The 19,602-nt window shown below is 41.5% G+C and overlaps 3 protein-coding genes and 1 long non-coding RNA gene across 4 annotated transcripts; 2 read left to right on the top strand and 2 right to left on the bottom strand.

Annotated features, from left to right (window-relative positions):
• Window positions 1-702: 702 nt before the first annotated feature.
• LOC111065554 (zinc carboxypeptidase) lies at window positions 703-2,264 on the bottom strand. Its single transcript, XM_022353782.2, has one exon. It carries the CDS (start codon window positions 2,223-2,225, stop codon window positions 930-932), a length of 1,296 nt encoding a protein of 431 aa, XP_022209474.2. The 5' UTR covers window positions 2,226-2,264; the 3' UTR covers window positions 703-929.
• A 350-nt stretch (window positions 2,265-2,614) lies between these two features.
• LOC111065610 lies at window positions 2,615-3,906 on the bottom strand. The gene is made up of 4 exons (XM_022353855.2): window positions 3,828-3,906; window positions 3,491-3,721; window positions 3,314-3,403; window positions 2,615-3,247 (listed from the first exon to the last, which is right to left on the bottom strand). The coding sequence occupies exons 2-4, from the start codon at window positions 3,680-3,682 to the stop codon at window positions 2,666-2,668; spliced, it is 864 nt and encodes a 287-aa protein (XP_022209547.2). The 5' UTR covers window positions 3,683-3,721; window positions 3,828-3,906; the 3' UTR covers window positions 2,615-2,665.
• A 714-nt stretch (window positions 3,907-4,620) lies between these two features.
• On the top strand, window positions 4,621-16,617 carry LOC111065547 (kunitz-type protease inhibitor 2). The gene is made up of 3 exons (XM_022353773.2): window positions 4,621-4,665; window positions 16,005-16,188; window positions 16,246-16,617. The coding sequence occupies exons 1-3, from the start codon at window positions 4,636-4,638 to the stop codon at window positions 16,440-16,442; spliced, it is 411 nt and encodes a 136-aa protein (XP_022209465.2). The 5' UTR covers window positions 4,621-4,635; the 3' UTR covers window positions 16,443-16,617.
• Window positions 16,618-17,932: 1,315 nt separating this feature from the next.
• Window positions 17,933-18,193, top strand: LOC111065548. Its single transcript, XR_002607016.2, has 2 exons — window positions 17,933-18,090; window positions 18,150-18,193. It is a non-coding gene; the product is annotated as an uncharacterized LOC111065548 (long non-coding RNA).
• The last annotated feature ends 1,409 nt before the right edge of the window (window positions 18,194-19,602 follow it).

Raw genomic sequence — 19,602 nt, 5'->3', positions numbered from 1 at the left:
TCAGCTGCCAGAGTTCTGGTACAGGCAAATCTGTTGCAGCTAGGACGCACTATTTATACACTTCTTTTGTAACCCGAAAGATACTCCACGAATATTGTTGAGTCCAATGTTAAGGCAGATATATGTCTGTTCTTTTTCAACAAATTCCAAAATAAACTGCAAGCAACTTTCCTCAAAGTAGACTCAACAAATTCTTCCAATTTTACAATACCTTGGAAAACTGATTTAAAGATTATTATATAGTAGATTGATCATTACTCGAACTATTTGCTACTAGTGGATATCGATTAAAAAAGCTGATCTGCATTTATAAGTCTATGGTCAATAGATCCCCTGTCTCTTCCACTCATCCTTTTGAGCAATTCTTTTTCCAGCTAATTTGGTAGAAAATAAACAAATTAATGAGATACTTGAATGGACTTCCCTTAAAGTACAAGCAACTGTTGGCGTAGCGTTTCCCACGCTAAACACAATTCTATAGATGCATTTAATGCCTTATCCTGTTCTTTGATAAATACCATACTGGAAGATTTAACCTTCAGCCGCACCACAAGACGCATCCATCTTTGAGTGGATAGGCCACATCCATGTACCCCATGGCCGTGGCAAGTGTACAATAACAATGGCATCGTAACTGTAATAGTTGCAACTTGCAACTACGACGAGTATTTTGTATTTCTATAAGGCATAAGGCAGCTCTGCTCCGTTCTGTTCGAGTCTCTGCTCTAGCTATATTTGCTTTGATTTACCAACATTATTATGAGGTTTTGTGTCATGATTTTGCCATCATTATTTAGCATTAAGAAACGCTGGCTGGCGCGTAATGTGTTTTTCATGTGAACTGCCAGGCCAGACGACATTTATCATCATCATCAGATGCTGCTGCTGCCGCTGCTGGTGCTTCGAGTTGGATCTGCAGTGGCTGGCTCTCACTGGTAATAGCCACGTTTGCCAGCCTCCTCCACGATCGTTTGGAGTGCGGCAAAGGCTTCGCTGGCCGTGGGCTCAATCTCCTCAGCGGACAAAATGAACAGATCCTCGCTGTCCGGTGGCCCGCGCAGCTCGTACGTGAAGGTAATAGGCACCTTTAGATGACCATGAACCCAGTCCTTGGATCCGCCGCTGGAGGGATAGATGGTCTCGTAAATGCTGCCACTCCTGTAGATCCGTCCACTCTGCTCCTTGATCCGTTCGGCTGCCAGCTGTCCGATCTCCTTCAGATCTTGATAGTTCTCCACACGCTCTGGAGTGTGGCCATAGGGGAACATGATCAGCTGGGAGTAGCTGTGCAGGGAAATGAACGTCTTGATGCGCTCCGACTGGATGCGATCCTTTAGGAACTGGACGATGCGCTGCGTCTCCACCTCGCTGCCTGCCGACGGTCCTGAGTAGTCATAGCGACAGGGGTCGCCACTGGCCCCCGTCACGTTCCAGTGAAAGGGAAAGTTACGGTTCAGATCCACGCCCCGGCAGATGCCGAAGAGTGAGCGATTCTTGCGCCACATGCGGTCGCCCTTGAACGTGTAGCGATAGCCATCGGGATTCACTGTGGGGAAGATCAGCCAGTTTTGGGAGCGGGCCAGCGCCTGCACCGCCGCATCCTTGGAGTTCAGCAGCTGTTCGATGAAGTACGTGGCCGTGGCCGGGGCGATCCATTCGCGGGCATGTATCCCGCTCTCCACAAAGACGCTGGTCAGATTCTCCCCACCAAAGGCAATCCTTACACCCTTGATGGGCAGTCCCAGGGTGCTAGCACCCAGATCGACTAGAGTGACCACCTCTGGCCGCTGTTTGGCCAGATGCTCGAGCCAGGCGTAGATGCTGTCCAGCTGGAAGTAGCGCCTCCAGTCGAACTGATCCGGCGGTGTTCCCTCAGGGGCCACTTCGCGATAGTTGGCATCGATCAGAGCCTGGAAATTGTGGTTCAGGATGCGGTGGCTCACGTTGTAGCTATGCAGCAGATCATCGAAGTCGGCCACCTTGTGCGAGGTAACCATGATCGTCAGCTTCTGGCCCGGCACTCGGGCATGGCCCATGAACGAGCACGAATCGCTTGCCAGCTCCAACGCCTGGAACAGTTGGACGTGATCTGCACTCGCCAGCTCCACTTGATAGATGCGCGTGTGGTCGTATCGGGCCTGGGCCTGGACTTGCGCCTGTGCAGGGGCACCAAGGTGACCAAAGGTCAGCGACAGCACCAGCAACAATCGAGTGATCCACAACATCTTCACTCGCGTACAGTCAGAGCCAGTCTAATCGTTTTGCGTTCGTCAAACAACTGAAAGTGGAATACGCTAAGCGGAGCACAAACTGATAAGCAATTAGTTGTGAAGGGAGGGTCTACTTATAGCTACCCTATATTGGAACTACACTCTAATATCGTTTCCAGGCTAAGAATTGATCGACTGAACTGTTTCCTGAGTCAAGCTATTGCCCAATATGCTCATTTACATAAATTACTCGAGGAGTAGCATAAAGACAAAATATTGTCTCGTCTCCACAGAACATCTGCCCGGTCTGAGATACGCTTCGATGATGATATTTTCAGAGCGTATTTGTTATTCTCCTCTCTCAGAGCAATCGTATGTTGGTTGAGTAAAACTTTCCATTTGCATTTGGTTGTACGATATCTGTTGTACTTTATTTTATCAGCGACTTGTCTCCACTAAATAGAACATTGAGCTGTCAATAATATCACTAGCCCAAGTAAACGACTGAAGAATGGGATGGCAGTGGTTAGGTCGATCATCGAGATGGGATTAGCTCGCCAAGCAATTCGCAAACATTTTTTTAACAAAAAGCTGGTCATGTTCATTTCCCAGCACTTGCCCAAATTGAATGGTTTCTTGTCAACTGCAAATTTTCGCCGCACAGCCGCTTTGAGGGCATCTATTTGTTGCTCGTACAATCCGTTGAGAGTTGATGGAATATTTTCCCTGTCCATATCCGACAATTCGAACTTGCCTTCCCATTCACCATCCACGAATTCCGTTTCTTTGCACATACGAAGTAGATAATCGGCCAAGTGAATGTATGGATCACTCAAGGCATAGGACAAATATCGGATGCTGTATAGAGTTGGGTATTTCTGATGGGCGTGCACCATAGCTAGCTCATTTTCAGCATTGCCCCTAGCCACAACAGCCACAAGGTATTTGTCATACTGTTTTGCTTCAATGAATTTCAGGACTTTTGCCAGGGACTTTTGGATTACGACACGTCCGATACGTTGCACCTCGGTCGGCGCCTGTCGAACAGTAATGTAATGTTTATGTAAATTCAATAAAAAATATGTACATTTGTTTGTACATACCACCCGCAGATATAGAATGCGGAAGCACGATGCATCTATCAAATCAGCTCCAATTGCCACAGCCTTCCACTTCTGCAGTTGTCCTGGCACCTAAATACATATACATACATATATACACACATATTTATATAGCACTTTGTCAATATATGCATGTACTTTTAAAAGATTTATACTTACAATCTCTCTATTAAAATTGTACACGTTCAAGTGTAAAATAAATGGTCGATCATATAGTCTTAGTTGACCCAATAGATTGATCACACCGCTGTTCAGTTCATTGAGGTGGGATGGGCGCTCGATATGGCCTAAAGCACGATTCACTTTATTGGCATTTATGTCCAGAGAGACTGGCTCGAGAAAATTCCACATTTTTGACTTCAGTGTTTGGATTCGTGGAAACTATTTAATCTGACACATGACAATGAAGTTTAATATGTTTCTAATCAGCTCCAGCAGTGTGTTTGTGTTAGTACGGCAGGACATATAGTTAAACGCCGAAGATTTTTGTATTTACCTTTTTCGTACTTAGCTTTTTTCCACCGAAGCTTGCATTTTCCGCGAAAGAATGTGCTAGAGATGGACGAACATCGAATCGATGTTTTTTTCATCAAACGTCGATATTATCGCAAACATTTATTGCCATGTGACGTTCTACTTTGCTGACTATGTGCATGAAAAACAGAAATAGCCTCATGCAGTGAGAACGAGAGAAATATATTCTTTAGTCGATCTGGTGGCAGAGCAGCGTCAGAGAATCGTTATAATCATAATTTGACGGATTATGTTTTCCTATTCCTTCCCATTTTTCTCCTTCTCATTAGCTTTGTCATAAGACTAGATTGGTCTTGAAGTGCAGTGGTAAGAGCTTAGCTTCTTGATTTCCTGAATTTCCTGAATATCATCTGCCAGCTTTGAGAGGCTGAGAGCCTTCATCAAGAGATTTCTGTTTATTTCTGAAGATCTGTTCTATCTCCACCACTCTGTGTGCTCCTCTGATCTTCCCAGCTCTTCTCTCAGCTACGAGACAGACCCAACGGCAATCGATGTCAACGATTTATGAGCACCTTTCATAACACTTCATTAGTTACATTTTTGGTAGAATTTATAGCGCAATTGCAATCGGAAAACGTTTAACGAGCTTGTTCTGGGCATTCGCAGATGGTTGGCCGATGCTGGAGAGGGGGGGTGATCCGAATTTGGTCAGAGCAATCGGTGGCAACAAGTGCGCGTTGCGATGGCGCAACATGGGTCCAGTAGTGCCGCGTTGCGTCTTCGTTTCCTCGTGTGTATGTGTATGTGTCTGTGGCAGAAACAGAAATACTATGCTGCCAACACGAGAACCAATTAACGTGGTATGTATTTCCCTTTCCCCCCTACAAACGGCTTGAAATATTTGGCGCTGCTAATAGAGCTTAAATGGTAATGTGGTTCAAGGCTGTATGCGAGTGTACTATGCGAAGTCACTGAAGATCTTCTTCGAGGGATGTAAGAGTGATGCAAAGTAAAATATTAAAATTTAAAATGATTAGTTTTTTATAAGGTCTTGAAGATACATACAACTTTATAGATTCTGCTCGCCCTTTAGTTTCTTTCCCAAGAAGGTTTCACTTTCAATTTACCATTGCTTTTCGCTGTGTCTATCAATGGACAGTCGAACAATAATTTGTTATACAACTGCTGCCACCATCCGTCCATCCAACCATCCAACCCGCTCGTTCCGTATGGGAATACAAAAATGCATTTCTCTTAATTGACTTAACGTGACTTTGACTTGAGAAAAACCAATTACAAAGCCACATTAATATCTGGCAACAATTTGCTGCTGCTGCTAGCTTTCGAGCAATACAATTTTTCAAGTAGCATGCAACCGAAAATTTTAATTAAGAAAATCCATGGCTAGGCTCCTGGGGGTGGTTGAGGGTGGCATGTGGTTGTGGGGGCGGCTTATGCAGAGAAATAATCTTATCAAACATTTTGGCAATTAATTTGCGAGGGACATAGAGGGAGAGGAGAAGAAACTTAAACATAAAACAGAAGCTACTCCCTCCCGGGCGTGTGGCGGTATGGCCTACCGCTTGGACAGATCGACGCTAGGACAGTTGGACGGTTGGACGGATGGTTGTCCATAAAAGCATTTTAATTTCTTAATTTACCACAAACTATAAATCATGGCCTTAGGTGTTTTGGCCATATAATGTAAGCCACCTGTAAGCAGCAGTAGCATTCGGTTTAAGGCATTCGCATTCGCACCATTTTCCAACATTTCGCATTCGCTATGGAAATGCCTGACATCTCTCTCCCTGCCTCTCTCTCTCGCGCGCTCTGCCCCTTTCTGTGGCAGCTGGGGTGTTGTAAAAATACCAAAAATACCAGACAACCGTGTTGGTCACGTCTGCAGCAGGCTGCCACTGCTGCTGCTGCCTCAGACAAGCCGCTTCATTAGGTGATGCTTGTACATATTAATTAAAATGTGTATCCCATGGATACATGGATACACATATGTCCAGTGGGCTGCTGCTGCTGCCCATAGATGGTCGGCCACTAAATCATCTCCAAAGACTTTGGGGCCTGCTTGCACTGCTTTCGCATATGGAAATCGTTGCAACATTTGCCACTGCAGCACACTGTTTGGCTATGTTTTGCGTTAATTGGCAGCACTTTCTGGAGGCCATGCGCTGTTGGTGTGGTCCAATCTCCGGCCCAGAATGATTTCTAATTGTAATCTCACACTTGCAACGAAAATCTCATTAAATTAACAGATTAATTTACCATTTAATTTACGTTTAGGGTATTAGTTTACCATTTATTTTGCACTGATTTCGCATATGGAAATACCAGCAACATTGCTCGACTCTTGCACTGCTTGCTATTTCAGCGTAATTGGCATCACTTTTCTGGGGTGTATACAAGACAATAAATGCATTGAATTCGCATTGAAACCTGACCTACGGGGAAAACTACCATTTATTTTCAAGATTAATTTAATTTTTAGTGCAACATTTTTATGAGAATAACTAAGAGTTTCTAAGCACTACTTTCCCAATATAGCAGCCAGTTGCACTGCTTGTTCCTAAGGTAAGGGGAGGCCTGGGGGCACACACTTTATGGCGCACGAAAAGAATTCAAATCAAATTTAACAATTAAAGAAAAAATTCCATTCAATTAAGAGATCAATTTTCAGAGCACATAAATCAAGGAAATGTCAGAAATTTGCCATGTCTTGTTGCATTTTGTGGTCTGAGCCGGGCATTGGCTCCGACTTGGCTTGGCCAAATTAATGCAATTTTGTGTAAATTACTCATTAAAAATGAAATAAATTTCCGTTGGAAGGCATAAATCACGCCGCCTAGTAGAGTGCACCGAGTGCCACACAAGCCCAAAAATTAAAAAAAAAAAGAAAACCACTAAGACCCCGGACAAACATTCGAAACAAAAGTCTCGATTACCCTAGACTCGAGTTTTAAATGAAAAGAGGGAAGGAGCCGGAGCGGGGAGGGAGCTCCAATTATATATGTCTGTATTTTATTGCTAATGTGAGCTTGTCAGATCTGCCTGCTCGAGTGTCCGGCATGGCTGTCCAATATGTTCGAGGCCTGTCCACATCAATTAAAAGCGCATTTGACAATGATATTTATAATACTTTGGGGGTTTGTTCGGTTCGGTTCGGATCGGATCAGATCGGTTTGTGTTCGGTATTGGCTATAGCATAGGTTATGGCTTTGGCTTTGGCTTTGGTTTTTCCTGTGATCTGGTCGGTAAGCCTCGACAATAATTTTCCAAGTTCGGCAAGTGCTCTCCCCAAACCAAACCAACAATATACGAGTATGTATGTTGAAGAGTCTCAATATGATTGGCAAAATTAGTTTGGGAGCTGCTGCTGCTGCTGCTGTTGGTGCAACAATGTTGCAGTTGCAGTGGCAAACGGCAGCAGTCTGTTGGGGAGTCAGTCAGCGTCTGGCAGCAAATTATCAGCGGGCCAAAAACAAATGTGCAAAATGTTTGAATTCGTAACAAACACACACGAACACACACACAATGGCCATATTTGTTTGGGCCGAAAACTAATGACGTGGCTGGCTGGCTGGCTGCATGGCTGGGTCTGGGTCTGTGTTGTTTTAATTGTGAAATGCATTGCAATAAATTGCGAGATGGCCAAAAAAAAAAAAGCTAGAGCGAACCCCAGTAGTATGTATCCTGAAGTGCAGTGCAATTCAATTACAGCTCAATTTCAGAGCAGCAACAGCAGCAGCAGAAACAGCAGAAACAGATACAGCTACAGAAACAGCAGCCAACTGAGAGCTATGGCCATTTAGAGAGCACGGCGACAATTTGTTTATGGAACCGCCGCGGACTTTAAATGGTTCGGTGCATAAATCACTCGGTCTCGCTCCGATCAACCCCAATTGTCAATTGCCAATATCTCCCTGTAATTGGGAAGCTGGCTCCGCCTCAACGGATATTGGTCCCAGTCCTAGGCCCATACTCCCAGTCATCCACCCACCAGCAACAGATCCTCTTCGTTCATTGCAAAACAATTTGCATGAAACCCTGATCTATTTACAATTGGATTGGCTTGGCGTGCTGCCCTCGGGACGGGATGCATGCTGCATGCTGCAGAGTTGCTAACTGTTGCCACTTAATTTCTTAATTCCAAATTGCGTGTGCGGTGCTGTACCCTACCTTGGCAGCAGAGTACAATGTATAGTGTGTACGTGTATACTAATGACATCATTTGCTGGCCTAGGCAGAAAACAAGTTGCCCGAAAGCTAGACAACACCAAGGGGCAAAATATTCAGACAAAAATAAAACAGAAGCAGAGATGCTCTACAATCGATATAAACCTCAAATAGTCATAAATCGGATGCTTCTTTTTCTAGAATATATTAAATAAACCGGAAAAATTAAGGAAAAGGAAAATGAAAATGTAAACAAAATTCGATCACATGTAGCCCCGACTATCTATATTTACATACATATATACCCAAATCTATAACTCTTTTAGGCCTGCTGCATTCTTGGCAGCAAAGTGCATAGTATTATCCTTGTGGCTGAGGCTCAACAAGTGGCACATTGCATGTGGCAGCCATGTGCTTGCAACACACTACTCGTACGTCCAAAGCGTAACTCATAAATGTGGCCAAGGCAAACGCAAAACGACTTCCTGCTCCTCGAACATGTCATGGCTCGCTCGGGAGCAGCAGCAACATGCAACAACAACAACACACACACACACACACACACATGTGGCACTGCAGCGTGTTTCGTGCACGCAGGCGCCTCCTCTTCACCAAAAGTCTGCTGCCTCATCTTTAGCGGCCTCTTCAGTCAATAAAAATCTCTGGCTAAAAAATGTTGCCTTGCGAAAATCCCAGACCCAATCGCAACAGCACTCTGCCGCATGCCAACATGATTTTCCTTGCTTTTTCATTATTGTATTGCGACATTTTTGCAGCTCTGTGAAATCAAAGCATGGCAGCAGAAGCAGCAACAGCAACATGCAACGCAGCAGCAGCAGCAGCCGGAGGAGAGCAACTGCAACATGGACCGCAGCAGCAGCAGCAGTGGCATGCACCAGAGCAGCAGCAGCAGCAGCAACAGCATCATCATCAACGACATCTCTCTGTGCAACATGGAGGCGACGCTTGCAACAAATCGCTGGCGAAAAATGTGCGCGCGATAAATTTATGTTGGCAACATCAAATCGACGTAAATTACGCGACGCCTGGTTACCAGGCTGCCAGGCGGCGCTTTGGCTGTTAAATTCTTGCCACAAATCTTGAGGGGGGGAGGTGGGAGGCCCGAGAGCTGCAATCTGAAATCGCTGCAGCAGCAGCAGCAGAGGCGGAGTCAGAGACTGGGGCACCAAGAGCAAGATGGAGAGAGCGAGACGGAGAGAGAGCTGCAAAGATGTAGTGACTGTGGCAACACATTAATTCGCGCGTACTTAACACGACCGAGCGGTACGTACCCGAGATTCAAGTTGTTGCAGCTCGTTGCTGCAGGTTGTCATCCCATCTGTAATACAAACGCATGCCTCAATTGGTGGCAGGAATACTCGTAGAAGAGGAGTACAGTGTAGAGCAGAGCCTGAGCCATAGCCACAGCCAGAGCGAAGAAGCTGCCGGCACAAATTGCTGTTTGTAATTGATTTAAATACGTTGACGTTGCGTGGCAAATAACTCAAGCTTTCAGATTGCAGCAGGTTGCAAGTTGATTATATAGCCCCGGACATGGCTTGGCTGCTTAATTGCTGCCACAACCCCCGAGCTTTTCCAAATTGCTCGCTGAGTATTCAGTTTTATTTGGAGGCTGCCTCTGACTTGTGGTTAGCACTGAGAAATGAAAGGATATTCCTGAGCTAAACAAAATCAGTTTACTATATTATTTGTATACTAATTTGTCACGTGTTCGTTGGATATTTTCGGATAATGCAAAAATTCACCTGTCGAAAGAGATCTCAGGTGGCATTATCATTATCTGGTTGTAGAGTTGTATTTTTATTGGCGTGAAAGTCAAACAGCAACAGTCTCGCCAATTATCGTTTTGATTTATGCCCCGGTGCCAAAATGGGGATAGTATTCAAAAGCGCTGAGCTTTTCACCATTTCTTCCCATCAATTATCATAAATACAAACAAATTTGCAATAAACTGCACAGCAGCACGCAGTGGAAAAAGGCAATTTCCCCAGCCGGGGTTCAAAGGCAAACTAACAGACGACAGACAGCAGACAGCATACGGAACGGCAACGGCAACAACTTCAATTACAATCACGTCAACATCATTTTCAACGCAACGAGATATATTTCTATTAGCCGATTTAATGTCAGCATAATTAATCACATCCAATAATGTTCAACGACCAAAAGAAACAGCAACAGCGGCAGCAGCAGCAGCAACATGGCCAACAGCAACATGAGGTACAGCAACAGCAGCAACATCTTCAGGGTCAACAGTTCGTGTTGCACCTTTTCCACCAGAGAGCCATGTAGCTGCTTGGAGTATGGACCCAAGAGACCGAGACCTTCACACTTTTGTTTATTGGCCGCAATGCGTAGGTTGTAGCCATGGGCATTTTATATGGCTTGAACTTGGTGGAAGATGAGCGAGAGGCTGGCTCCCAGGACAGCTGGACCGCCGCGCCGGACGGCTAATGCAATTTGATTGTTGGCACTGGTGTTGGCTGGCCAAGACGAATTTGTTGGCCAGATAACGCTGGCAGATTCATAATTGCCAAAGCATGAAAAGAAATTCGTTTGGGAAATGGCACGAATAAATATTAAGAAAAAATACCAAGAAATAATTGTAGTACATTTGATTAAAGCTGGTGCCTTAGGAATGGACTTGGGACTTTTCAGCTTGAAGAACTGTAACTTCTGAGAAAATATTTTAAAGTCTTAATCGCTTCTGCATGGTGCAATAAATATCAACCATATCAATTCCTATTAGTTTAATAGTCATTGAATAATTATAATTTTTCCAAAATTATTTTTATGGGCAAGTCCACTTGCGCTTGGGCGTTTCCCAATCAGATTCTGGATCAGAGTTTCCTGTTTTTCTTTGTTTTTTCTATTTTTTTCTTTGTCTTATGATTTATTTGGCAAAAACACATTTATTGGCATTTTCAACACGCTGATGACTATCAATTTGCACAAATTAAAAATTAATTGCAAATTTATGGCTTTTAATTTACTTATCGTTTGATTTATGACCCACAAATGCAGCCGAAACAATTTTTATGATTTAAAGCGCACACAGATTTTCTTTAGTTTTATATCTTTTTTTTTTTGGCGATCTAGTTGGCTGCACTTAAAAGATTTAAAAGCCAAGCAATTTAGCCGAAATTAATTGCAGGTTTTTCAGCATTTTTATTTCGTTCATTTAGGCCGATAAAAAAGCCGTCCGACTTGAGCGGAAGCGGCATGTCAACGCGAGGAGAACATTCATTTAAGCCAAAGATGATAAAAACAAAATTAAACTAAAAAATGAACATCGAAATGCAATTGGCAAACATTTAACTTGCATTTTTCTAACGATATTCCAATTTATACGAGTACGATGCGGGGCAGAAATTATTCAAAAGCAAAACGATAAAAGGCAAACCACTGGCGACTGGCGAGGTCTGGACAATTGTTTTTGGGCCAGGCCAGGCCCAGATCACTGGACCATTGCCACCAGCACTGAGGGAGCAGGCAGGCAGGAGTCGAGGCATTCGAGGCAGTTGGGAAAAATGCAACAATAAATCTCATTTTATGCAGAGCGCAGAACCAGCGGCCCTTTTATAGGTAACGCTAATGTGGCCCAAAATTGAACTTGACATTTGAATGCCCAATTAACCATGACGTCGTCCAGCGGATCCGAGCCAAGCGTCCTGGACATGTCCAGCCAGGCACTGATGCCAATGCCGATGCCTTTTCAGGTCAAGTTTTTCGGGCATTCCAATGCGTTATGCTCTGCCCCGCTTTATTGGTGGAATTCGGGGACGGGGGACTGTGGGATGTCGCTTCCTGCTGCTCCTAATTAACCCACTTTCTAACACAGCTCGACCTTTTTTTTTCTTATCCATCTGTATCGTATCTCGTACGAGTATCTCTGACTGGCGCTTTAATCTCTGCCATTCGAATCGCAGTGGTAAAAATTTGCCTGTCATAAAAGCAACATAAACTGGCCAATGGTCAAATATGTGCGCTACCCTGTAATCAAACAGTGGGATTGTATTGGCCAGAGTTGCAAGAGGAGATATATCGGGTTATTTCTGTATAACTTGAACTGGAGAAAAAATTGTACAACTTAGGCCGGAATGGTTTACAGAAACACCTTATAATTTCTGTAGCAATTAGGTTTGTCAGAGTTCTAGGGTATCTCTTGTTTGAGTCACATTTTCCAACATATTATTTTACTATTTTAGATGCGCGTGCAATTCTCACGCATGCATGAGGCTGGCCGTTCGGTCGGTCCCGTCTTGGCCTCGGCCAGGCATGATTATAAAATTGCGATAAATATTTATACCGCTCTTAGATTTATGGTGATTCATATCACCAGCAGGCAGGCAGGCAGGCTGGCAGGCACAGGAGAGGAGTCATCGCTGCCATCGCGCTGGCATCGGGTAACATGTAACGTTCATAAACATTTTTATTAGCAATAATTGCACAATTTTCCATGTGGTTCATTTGTGTGTGCGACAGGCTGGCTAGCTGGATGGCTAGCCAGCGAATTCCAGCTGTCATCAATCATGCAGTGGCAAGAGATTTGCCCCCGCGATAGCCCACTTCCTGGCCTTGACTGCCCGCCCAAGGGTCACCCGAAATGATTCGAAATAATTGCCAAGTATCTGCGAAGTTTAGTAAATTATGCATGTAAATGCCACATTAAATCAAATCGCATTTGGCCGCAATCAATTCAGTCAAAAGGTTTCAGCCTGATTTCCACAGCAAATTGTCATTGCCCCGAGCCGAAATCTGATGCCGAACTGTATTTATTATTATTATTTATTCATAATTTCTATTATTTGTTTATAGAAGGCCAAGACTAGAACGAAGGCCACCGGCTCTGCAAAGTTCGGGGGAATTCTGCACACTTACTTAATGATTTTCCATAATTTTATGGGCAATTTGGCTTTCAAATTCGCTTTCGTGATCATTACCGAATGAATGCAGTAATTTGGAAAGAATTGAGTCTTTTCTATCACAAAGCTAAGAATATAATAAAATTGCATAGAAAGGTGCTGCTGAAATGTTGTTTAAACTTAAATGCAATGCTAAGTATTTTGTACCCATCATTAGAATTCAAGACACTAATTTTTATTATTATTATTTAGTAACATTAGTACGGTGGCAATCAATCGTAAAGTTTCTTAATCTTATTTATTGAAAAATAAATAAGACTGAAACACATTTGATTGCGGTGCAAGTCAAGTCACTCCGGTCGAGACGTGGCCGAAATAAAAATAAATAAAATATATTTCCATTTGTAATTGGGGCTGCCAAGCGCGCAACGTAACCCGTAACCAGAGCCTATACCCGATCTCGCGTCACCTAACCTGAGCGACTGCTAAGTGTTTTGTCTTGTAATTTACAAATGCAAAATAGCCAAATGTGACAAAATGCATTCGCCTGACAATTTATCGTGTTGCGTGGCAGTGCAGTGCATTGCAGTGCTTCCTTTGCAATCGTTTGCCGGGGGAACATGGAACGGGGCTCTCCAGAGCTCCTGCTGCAGCGGTGGAGGCAAACAGAAACTAGTTTACTTACGCATTTTGCGTGCGCCTAGCATTGATATCCAATGTGCATTTATATTTATGGGCCTAGCCGGGCCTGGCCTTGATCTAGAATTTCAAATTTATCAAAACATTTTTCCCGATGTTTTCATTTTCAATGCGGCGTGTGTGTGTGATGTGTGCGATCTCAACAGATATTTTGATTCGTTAAAGTGAGGCAGGAGATGAGGTATGTACGAGTAAGTTGAGGGTGAAGTGAGGTAAGGTGCTCAGCTTGCGTAATCATGTATCGGGGTGCTAAGTACCGGTTTAAACGTCGCAGACCACAGACCAGGTTGGCCAGTTTATATATTTTTCATGCATCTGTCTAACATGAACTGAAGCGCCGTGGCAACGCGTGCGATTAATTTTTTGTATTTCGCTTTCTGCACTTGTAATTTATTGGGAAATTTAATTGAATTCGCTTGCTGTTTCTCTGCTGCTGATCAACCAACCGGTCACTTAATTTTTTGGCCACTGATTACACGTTGAGTTAAGCAATCGCCAAGCACTTTTCCACATCACATCTAAGTTTTTAGAAAACACTTTGCCCACTTATTTTAGAAGCCAGGTGGGATGGGACAAAACTTTGTTCACAAATCTATTCGCCCTTTTTCTATTTCTTTGGAACTATAAATACTAGAGGCGTGTGTTTGAATCGGTCAGTTTTAGCTTTCAGTGGATTTCAACGAGATCTCAATATGTTCTGGCTGCGCCTTGCGCTTGTTTGTCTGGCACCTTGGCTTTTATATGCAAAGCCCATAGAGCGCGAGACGTTTGAAATTGGCCCACAAGAGCTGTTTGAAAATGTTATAAAGAATGAACGCAAAGGTTGGCTGTAGACAGTTTTTTTTTAAATGTATTGTTTATTAAAATTCCCAATTCACCCAGAAAAATGCCTTCAAAAGCCGTTCTATGGAAATTGCCATGGAAGTCGCTCAATGTGGTACTTTGATCCCATCGTAGATAAATGTAAGCGGTTTAAATATTCGAACTGTGGCGGCAACGATAATCGTTTCTACATCTATTCGGAATGCATGGAGTTTTGCAGCAACTACAACTTAAGAAGTGTGACCTTGGAAGATTAGAATGAAGAATGAAGAAAATACAAGGGATTTTCAAAGTACTCATCCAAGGCGTAATAATAATTTTAAGTACAAATGGTTAAATTCATGATGTGGTCTGCATCAGACAACAATAACAAATAGTAAATTATTTAAGCTTTAAAATTCTTGTGATTTGCATTTCAATAAAAATAATACTACGAAGAGAAACATCGATTCTCTTAGGAAACAAGTATGTTAGTTTATTAATGTATTCATTTCACACGTTAAAAAAATACATCGATCAAGACATGACAAAATAAACCTGCAGGAATCTGGATCAGTTAACGTGCTGCCTCGCAGGGAGAAGGACGAGAAGAGCGGCTGTAGCCCTGTGCCATTTTTGTACCCAATACTCATAGTATATTTATGACAAAGGATGTAACAGCCAGAAAGAAAAATGTTGAGCCCCATAAAGAATCGTATACCTAATCGAAATATTCTTCGATTAGAAAATGTCCGATGTACTCGTCTATGACAGAGACTAATGCTCGCATTCAAGTAAAAATGGCACCGTAAAAAGTAATACACCATATTTAAATTAAATATTTCTTTATTGAATACAAAAAATTTATTAATAAAATAGAATCAGTTTCGATTTAAATATAAATGTATTTAAAAGTCTTTTCAATATGGTAAACACTTCATATTAATATAAATACTTTAAAATAAATATAATGTATTCGACTGTTATAAGAATTCAACGTGTCAAATAGGACACTTTGCTATGTTTCAGCAAAAGCTCTATAAGATAACTATTTTCAGTAATTTAAAAATATTCTTAATTTTTTTGTTGTTGTATGTTATGCTGGAACAACTTAAAAGAAATGTAAAAAAACCAAGTCTAATGGAAAAAAAGAGAATAAAATAATTGGTGGCAAAATATAATGTGTGTTTGTACTGCAATTCATGATTTTGACTTTCACACGAAGGTACACTATGCATTCTGCCCCATTTCACGAAATGATAAAGAGCAACCAGCTTATCTAAATACAGAAATCAGGTAGAAAAAAAATGAACAATAATTACAAAATAAAAATATGAAAATTATATGAAAAATAATAGGTCCTTTTGTAATAACATACTTTCCAAAGTAGGAACGAAGGCCAAGTTGCTTTTTTTGCAACTTTCTAACAAGAACTGAAGCGATGTGACTATTTCTGGCTGACAAATTGCTGACATTAAATATGACTATATACCCTGATTCCACGTTTAGCCACTGGTTAATCACTTTTCTACATCGAAACTTTTGTGAAAGCTTTGCCCACTTATTTTGGTAGCCATGTAAGTGAGAATACTTATGACAAATCAGTGACTTTTGCTTTCTCTTAATAGAACTATAAGTACCAAAGGCCTGATCTTCAGTCGTTCAGTGGATTCCGTGAAGATCTCAACATGCTCTGGCTGCACCTTGCTCTTGTTTTTCTAGCCTTTTGGCTTTTATATGTAGATCCCATAGAATCTGAAGCATTCGATCTACAGGATCAGATGGCTGAGATTTTATTGGAAGAGCGCAAAGGTTTGTTATCCATAGATTTGGCCAAAAAAGTAATCATACATTTTTTCATTCAATCAGAGATCTGCCTCATACCCCGTACTTCCTACGGTAATTGCAAAGGAAAGCGCAGAATGTGGCACTACGATGCCCGTCGAAATAAATGCCGGACGTTTATTTATTCGAATTGTGGCGGAAACCAAAATCGCTTCTACACCCACAAGGAATGCATGGAATTCTGCGGCAACTACAATTTGAAAAGATTTTTGGACAACTAATAGACTTTAATGAATGATTTTTCTCGTCCATATATATTGATAATAATATTAATATTATTATAATTGGCTTTGCTTGAATTCAGACTATGGTTGCTGTCCAAGAATTAAAATCTTTAGGCAACAATATGGTTTTTATTAACGTTTTCAATAAAAATTATAACTTGATTATTGTCTACTACATCGATTGTCTTATTAAACTTGCGTGTATGTATAGTACATATGTATGTATATGTATGTTGGGTTTTATTTATTAAAATGTTTAATTGGCAATGTGAAGGAAATGGTTATATACAATACGCCGTTTCGTCTTCGATTTGCGTGGTTAGCGTTCGCAGAAAATCAGCCGAACCTCAAGCTTCTTCCTTAAAAAATTATTTTCTCTACTCAACTCGACTCTTTCGCGTCACCATCGTCATTATATTCTTTTGATTGTCGTCGTTGACTCAATGTTGATCGGGATAAAATATTTACTAATTAACTTTATTTTTTCTGATCGGTTTTTACTGTTTTCACTGTGGCACATTGGGGTTGCTCTGGCGGATGAGTCAAAACGGGCAATTTGATCATTCTACCAGCGCAGCATATTGAAACTTCAATGCAATGCATACTGCATACGACAGACAATGAACCGACATCAACGCAGCGAAGATCTTAGTAGGCTGTTGCGCAATCGGCACGCCTCCATTCATTTATTTCTGCGCGAAATTTATTACGCCAATGGAATAATCCTTATCTGGCAACTGGGTTAGAGGCTTAACTCTAAAACAAAAAATGACATCAAAAATATTCCCTAAGCGCTTGCCTAAGCACATCCTTCTTAGATCCCCAACAAAATCGAATGCTCAATTGATGAATAATATCTCGAGTTTAGAACTAATCTTCGACTATGACAACTGCCTCTTCGGCTAATATTGTACGGCTGAGATTCCATAAAAGAAACAAATACAAAATCACCTTTTTCGCAATCTCAGGTGGGATTTCCAAAATTTTCTTTCGTAAAAACATTCTCCTGGCAAATACGAACAACTGAATAAAAATTTAAATAAAATTTAAACCAAATCTGCCCAGACGTTCTCGCGTGATGATGCATTCATTTTCATTTTTCTCTCTCCATTTTTATTTATATAGTTTATAGATTTGTATGTAAAGTTTAAGTTGAACTATGTGAACAAAGAGCTGGTAAGAAACGTTATCAAGAAAATCAAGGATTCAGTGACAAGCAACAGGTTTCCATTCGTGAAATCAAAGTTCCGCATTGATTGAAATTATTGAAGTTAAAAATAATCGGAAGGTTACAAATTGTTTCCTTCTTCGACAATGAACAACTGCCCAAGAACTTTTTACATTTATTTTTTGGAATACCTTCGCTTCTTATTTTAAAAGCCAACTAGGTGAGAATTTTCGTGACGAAGTGAACGGCTCTGCCATTGCCTTTCCATTAATAGAACTATAAATACCAGAGTAATGTGCCTGAGTCGGTCAGTGGTAGCGCTCAGGGTATTCCGATAAGATCTGAAAATGTTCTGGCTGCGCCTTGCTCTTATTTTTCTAGCCCTTTGGCTTGTACTTGTCTCTGGCAGCTCCGAAGAATATGTACACTTGGACCCAAAGATTCAGAAGCAAAAGAAGATGCTGAAGGAACGCAGAGGTTTGTATACCAGTGATTTTCCCAAAAACTAATGATATAATAATATCAAATCCGGTCAGCAATCTGCTTTAAAGGCCCGTCCTATGGCAGTTGTAAAGGGAAACGAAAAATGTGGAATTACAATTTCCGTAGAGATCAATGCGAGCTGTTTACTTTTTCGAACTGTGGCGGAAACCGAAATCGTTTTCACACCCAAGAGGCGTGCCTGTCATTTTGTAACAAAGAACACTGGAAAGTGCCCGATTTATATTCTAACTAATTATAAAATATTCCTATAAACATATACTATGACCTTTTTTTTTATATTAATTTTGAATTTTTTTGTTCGAATCGGATTCCTGGCTTAGCTTGAAATATAAAGCTGCCACGATAAATTGGTGTTCGAGCTAGATTCTTTTAAAATCGATACCAGAAACGAAGTAAAATTCTATGTTGTATTCGTGAAATGGGGTTTATCAGCCAGAAAAAATAGTTCTCAACCACTTAACACATCTTTTGCTGAGTATTGTACATACAGTGATGGAAAAAATAATAGAAACGGCATGCGCATTCAAATTTAAAACCAAATATTTTATTTTTGGAGCAAATTGTTTGAATAAAAACAACTCTGCTTGGTTTCAGGATAATGGGTGTTTAATTTGGATTCTCTTTTGGGCTCCTTTCGTAAAAATTATGAGCTAGCTACACTAATTTGTAGGAAGATCACGTTTTTGTCTTTGTATGTATTTTGACTCTTCCATTGTGTCGCTTCGTCTGATAGAATACTTAGAGCTCAGACTCTATTAATCAGTAGCATTACTCATGTAATTGTTGAGAGAATGCATACTGTTGCCCAAACACTTATTCACATCAATGTTTTGGCCAATTATTTTAAAAGCCAGCTGGGATGGGACAGAACTTTCTTTATCAATCAGTTTTTTTTATTTCTTTTCCATTAATGGAACTATAAATACCAGAGGCCAATGCCTTTCAACGAAAGATCTCAACATGTACTGGCTGCGCCTTGGTCTGGTTTTTCTAGTCGTTTGGCGTGTATCGGCATACGTCACAATATCACACATAGATCTGAACGCGCATGAGGAGTATGTAAAAATGATAACAAAATTTCGCAAAGGTTTGTTAACCAAAGATTTTTCCCAATATTTATTGACTGATACAAACATCCGGTCTGTCCAGAAATCTGCAGCAAAAACCCTTCTTATGGGCCATGCAAGGGAAGGTGTGCAATGTGGTACCACAATGGCTTAGGGTTTAAATGTGAGCGCTTCATCTATTCGAACTGTGGCGGCAATAAAAATCGCTTTCACACCTTTGAGGAATGCAGTAAAATGTGCACCGAACGTATTCGGCCGGCTCAAATATATGGAAATCATAGTGGTGCAGATTAGTTTAAGTCACAATTATTGTGCATTATTTACACAGCTCCCTTTAAATAAACCTTGTACACCGTACAAAAATATATGCTAGGCAAGGCAGTGGTTTTCTTCTATGTGTCCCGCCTCCTTAGTTTTT

This window comes from Drosophila obscura, unplaced genomic scaffold, assembly GCF_018151105.1.
Source record: "Drosophila obscura isolate BZ-5 IFL unplaced genomic scaffold, ASM1815110v1 contig_192, whole genome shotgun sequence".
Lineage (NCBI taxonomy): Eukaryota > Metazoa > Arthropoda > Insecta > Diptera > Drosophilidae > Drosophila > Drosophila obscura.
Note: the sequence above shows the minus strand (reverse complement) of the source record. Positions and strands in the feature narration are given on the sequence as shown.

Excerpts from the sequence above, each read along its gene's own strand:
- LOC111065610 (XM_022353855.2), bottom strand. The coding sequence starts at position 3,682 with ATGTGGAATTTTCTCGAGCCAGTCTCTCTGGACATAAATGCCAATAAA. Across the intron at positions 3,404-3,490 it reads ACAATTTTAATAGAGAGATT|GTGCCAGGACAACTGCAGAA; the intron begins GTAAGTATAAAT and ends ATATGTATTTAG. Across the intron at positions 3,248-3,313 it reads GCATTCTATATCTGCGGGTG|GCGCCGACCGAGGTGCAACG; the intron begins GTATGTACAAAC and ends ACTGTTCGACAG.
- LOC111065554 (XM_022353782.2), bottom strand. The coding sequence starts at position 2,225 with ATGTTGTGGATCACTCGATTGTTGCTGGTGCTGTCGCTGACCTTTGGT.
- LOC111065547 (XM_022353773.2), top strand. The coding sequence starts at position 4,636 with ATGCTGCCAACACGAGAACCAATTAACGTG. Across the intron at positions 4,666-16,004 it reads CACGAGAACCAATTAACGTG|AACTATAAGTACCAAAGGCC; the intron begins GTATGTATTTCC and ends TTCTCTTAATAG. Across the intron at positions 16,189-16,245 it reads TTTATTGGAAGAGCGCAAAG|AGATCTGCCTCATACCCCGT; the intron begins GTTTGTTATCCA and ends TCATTCAATCAG.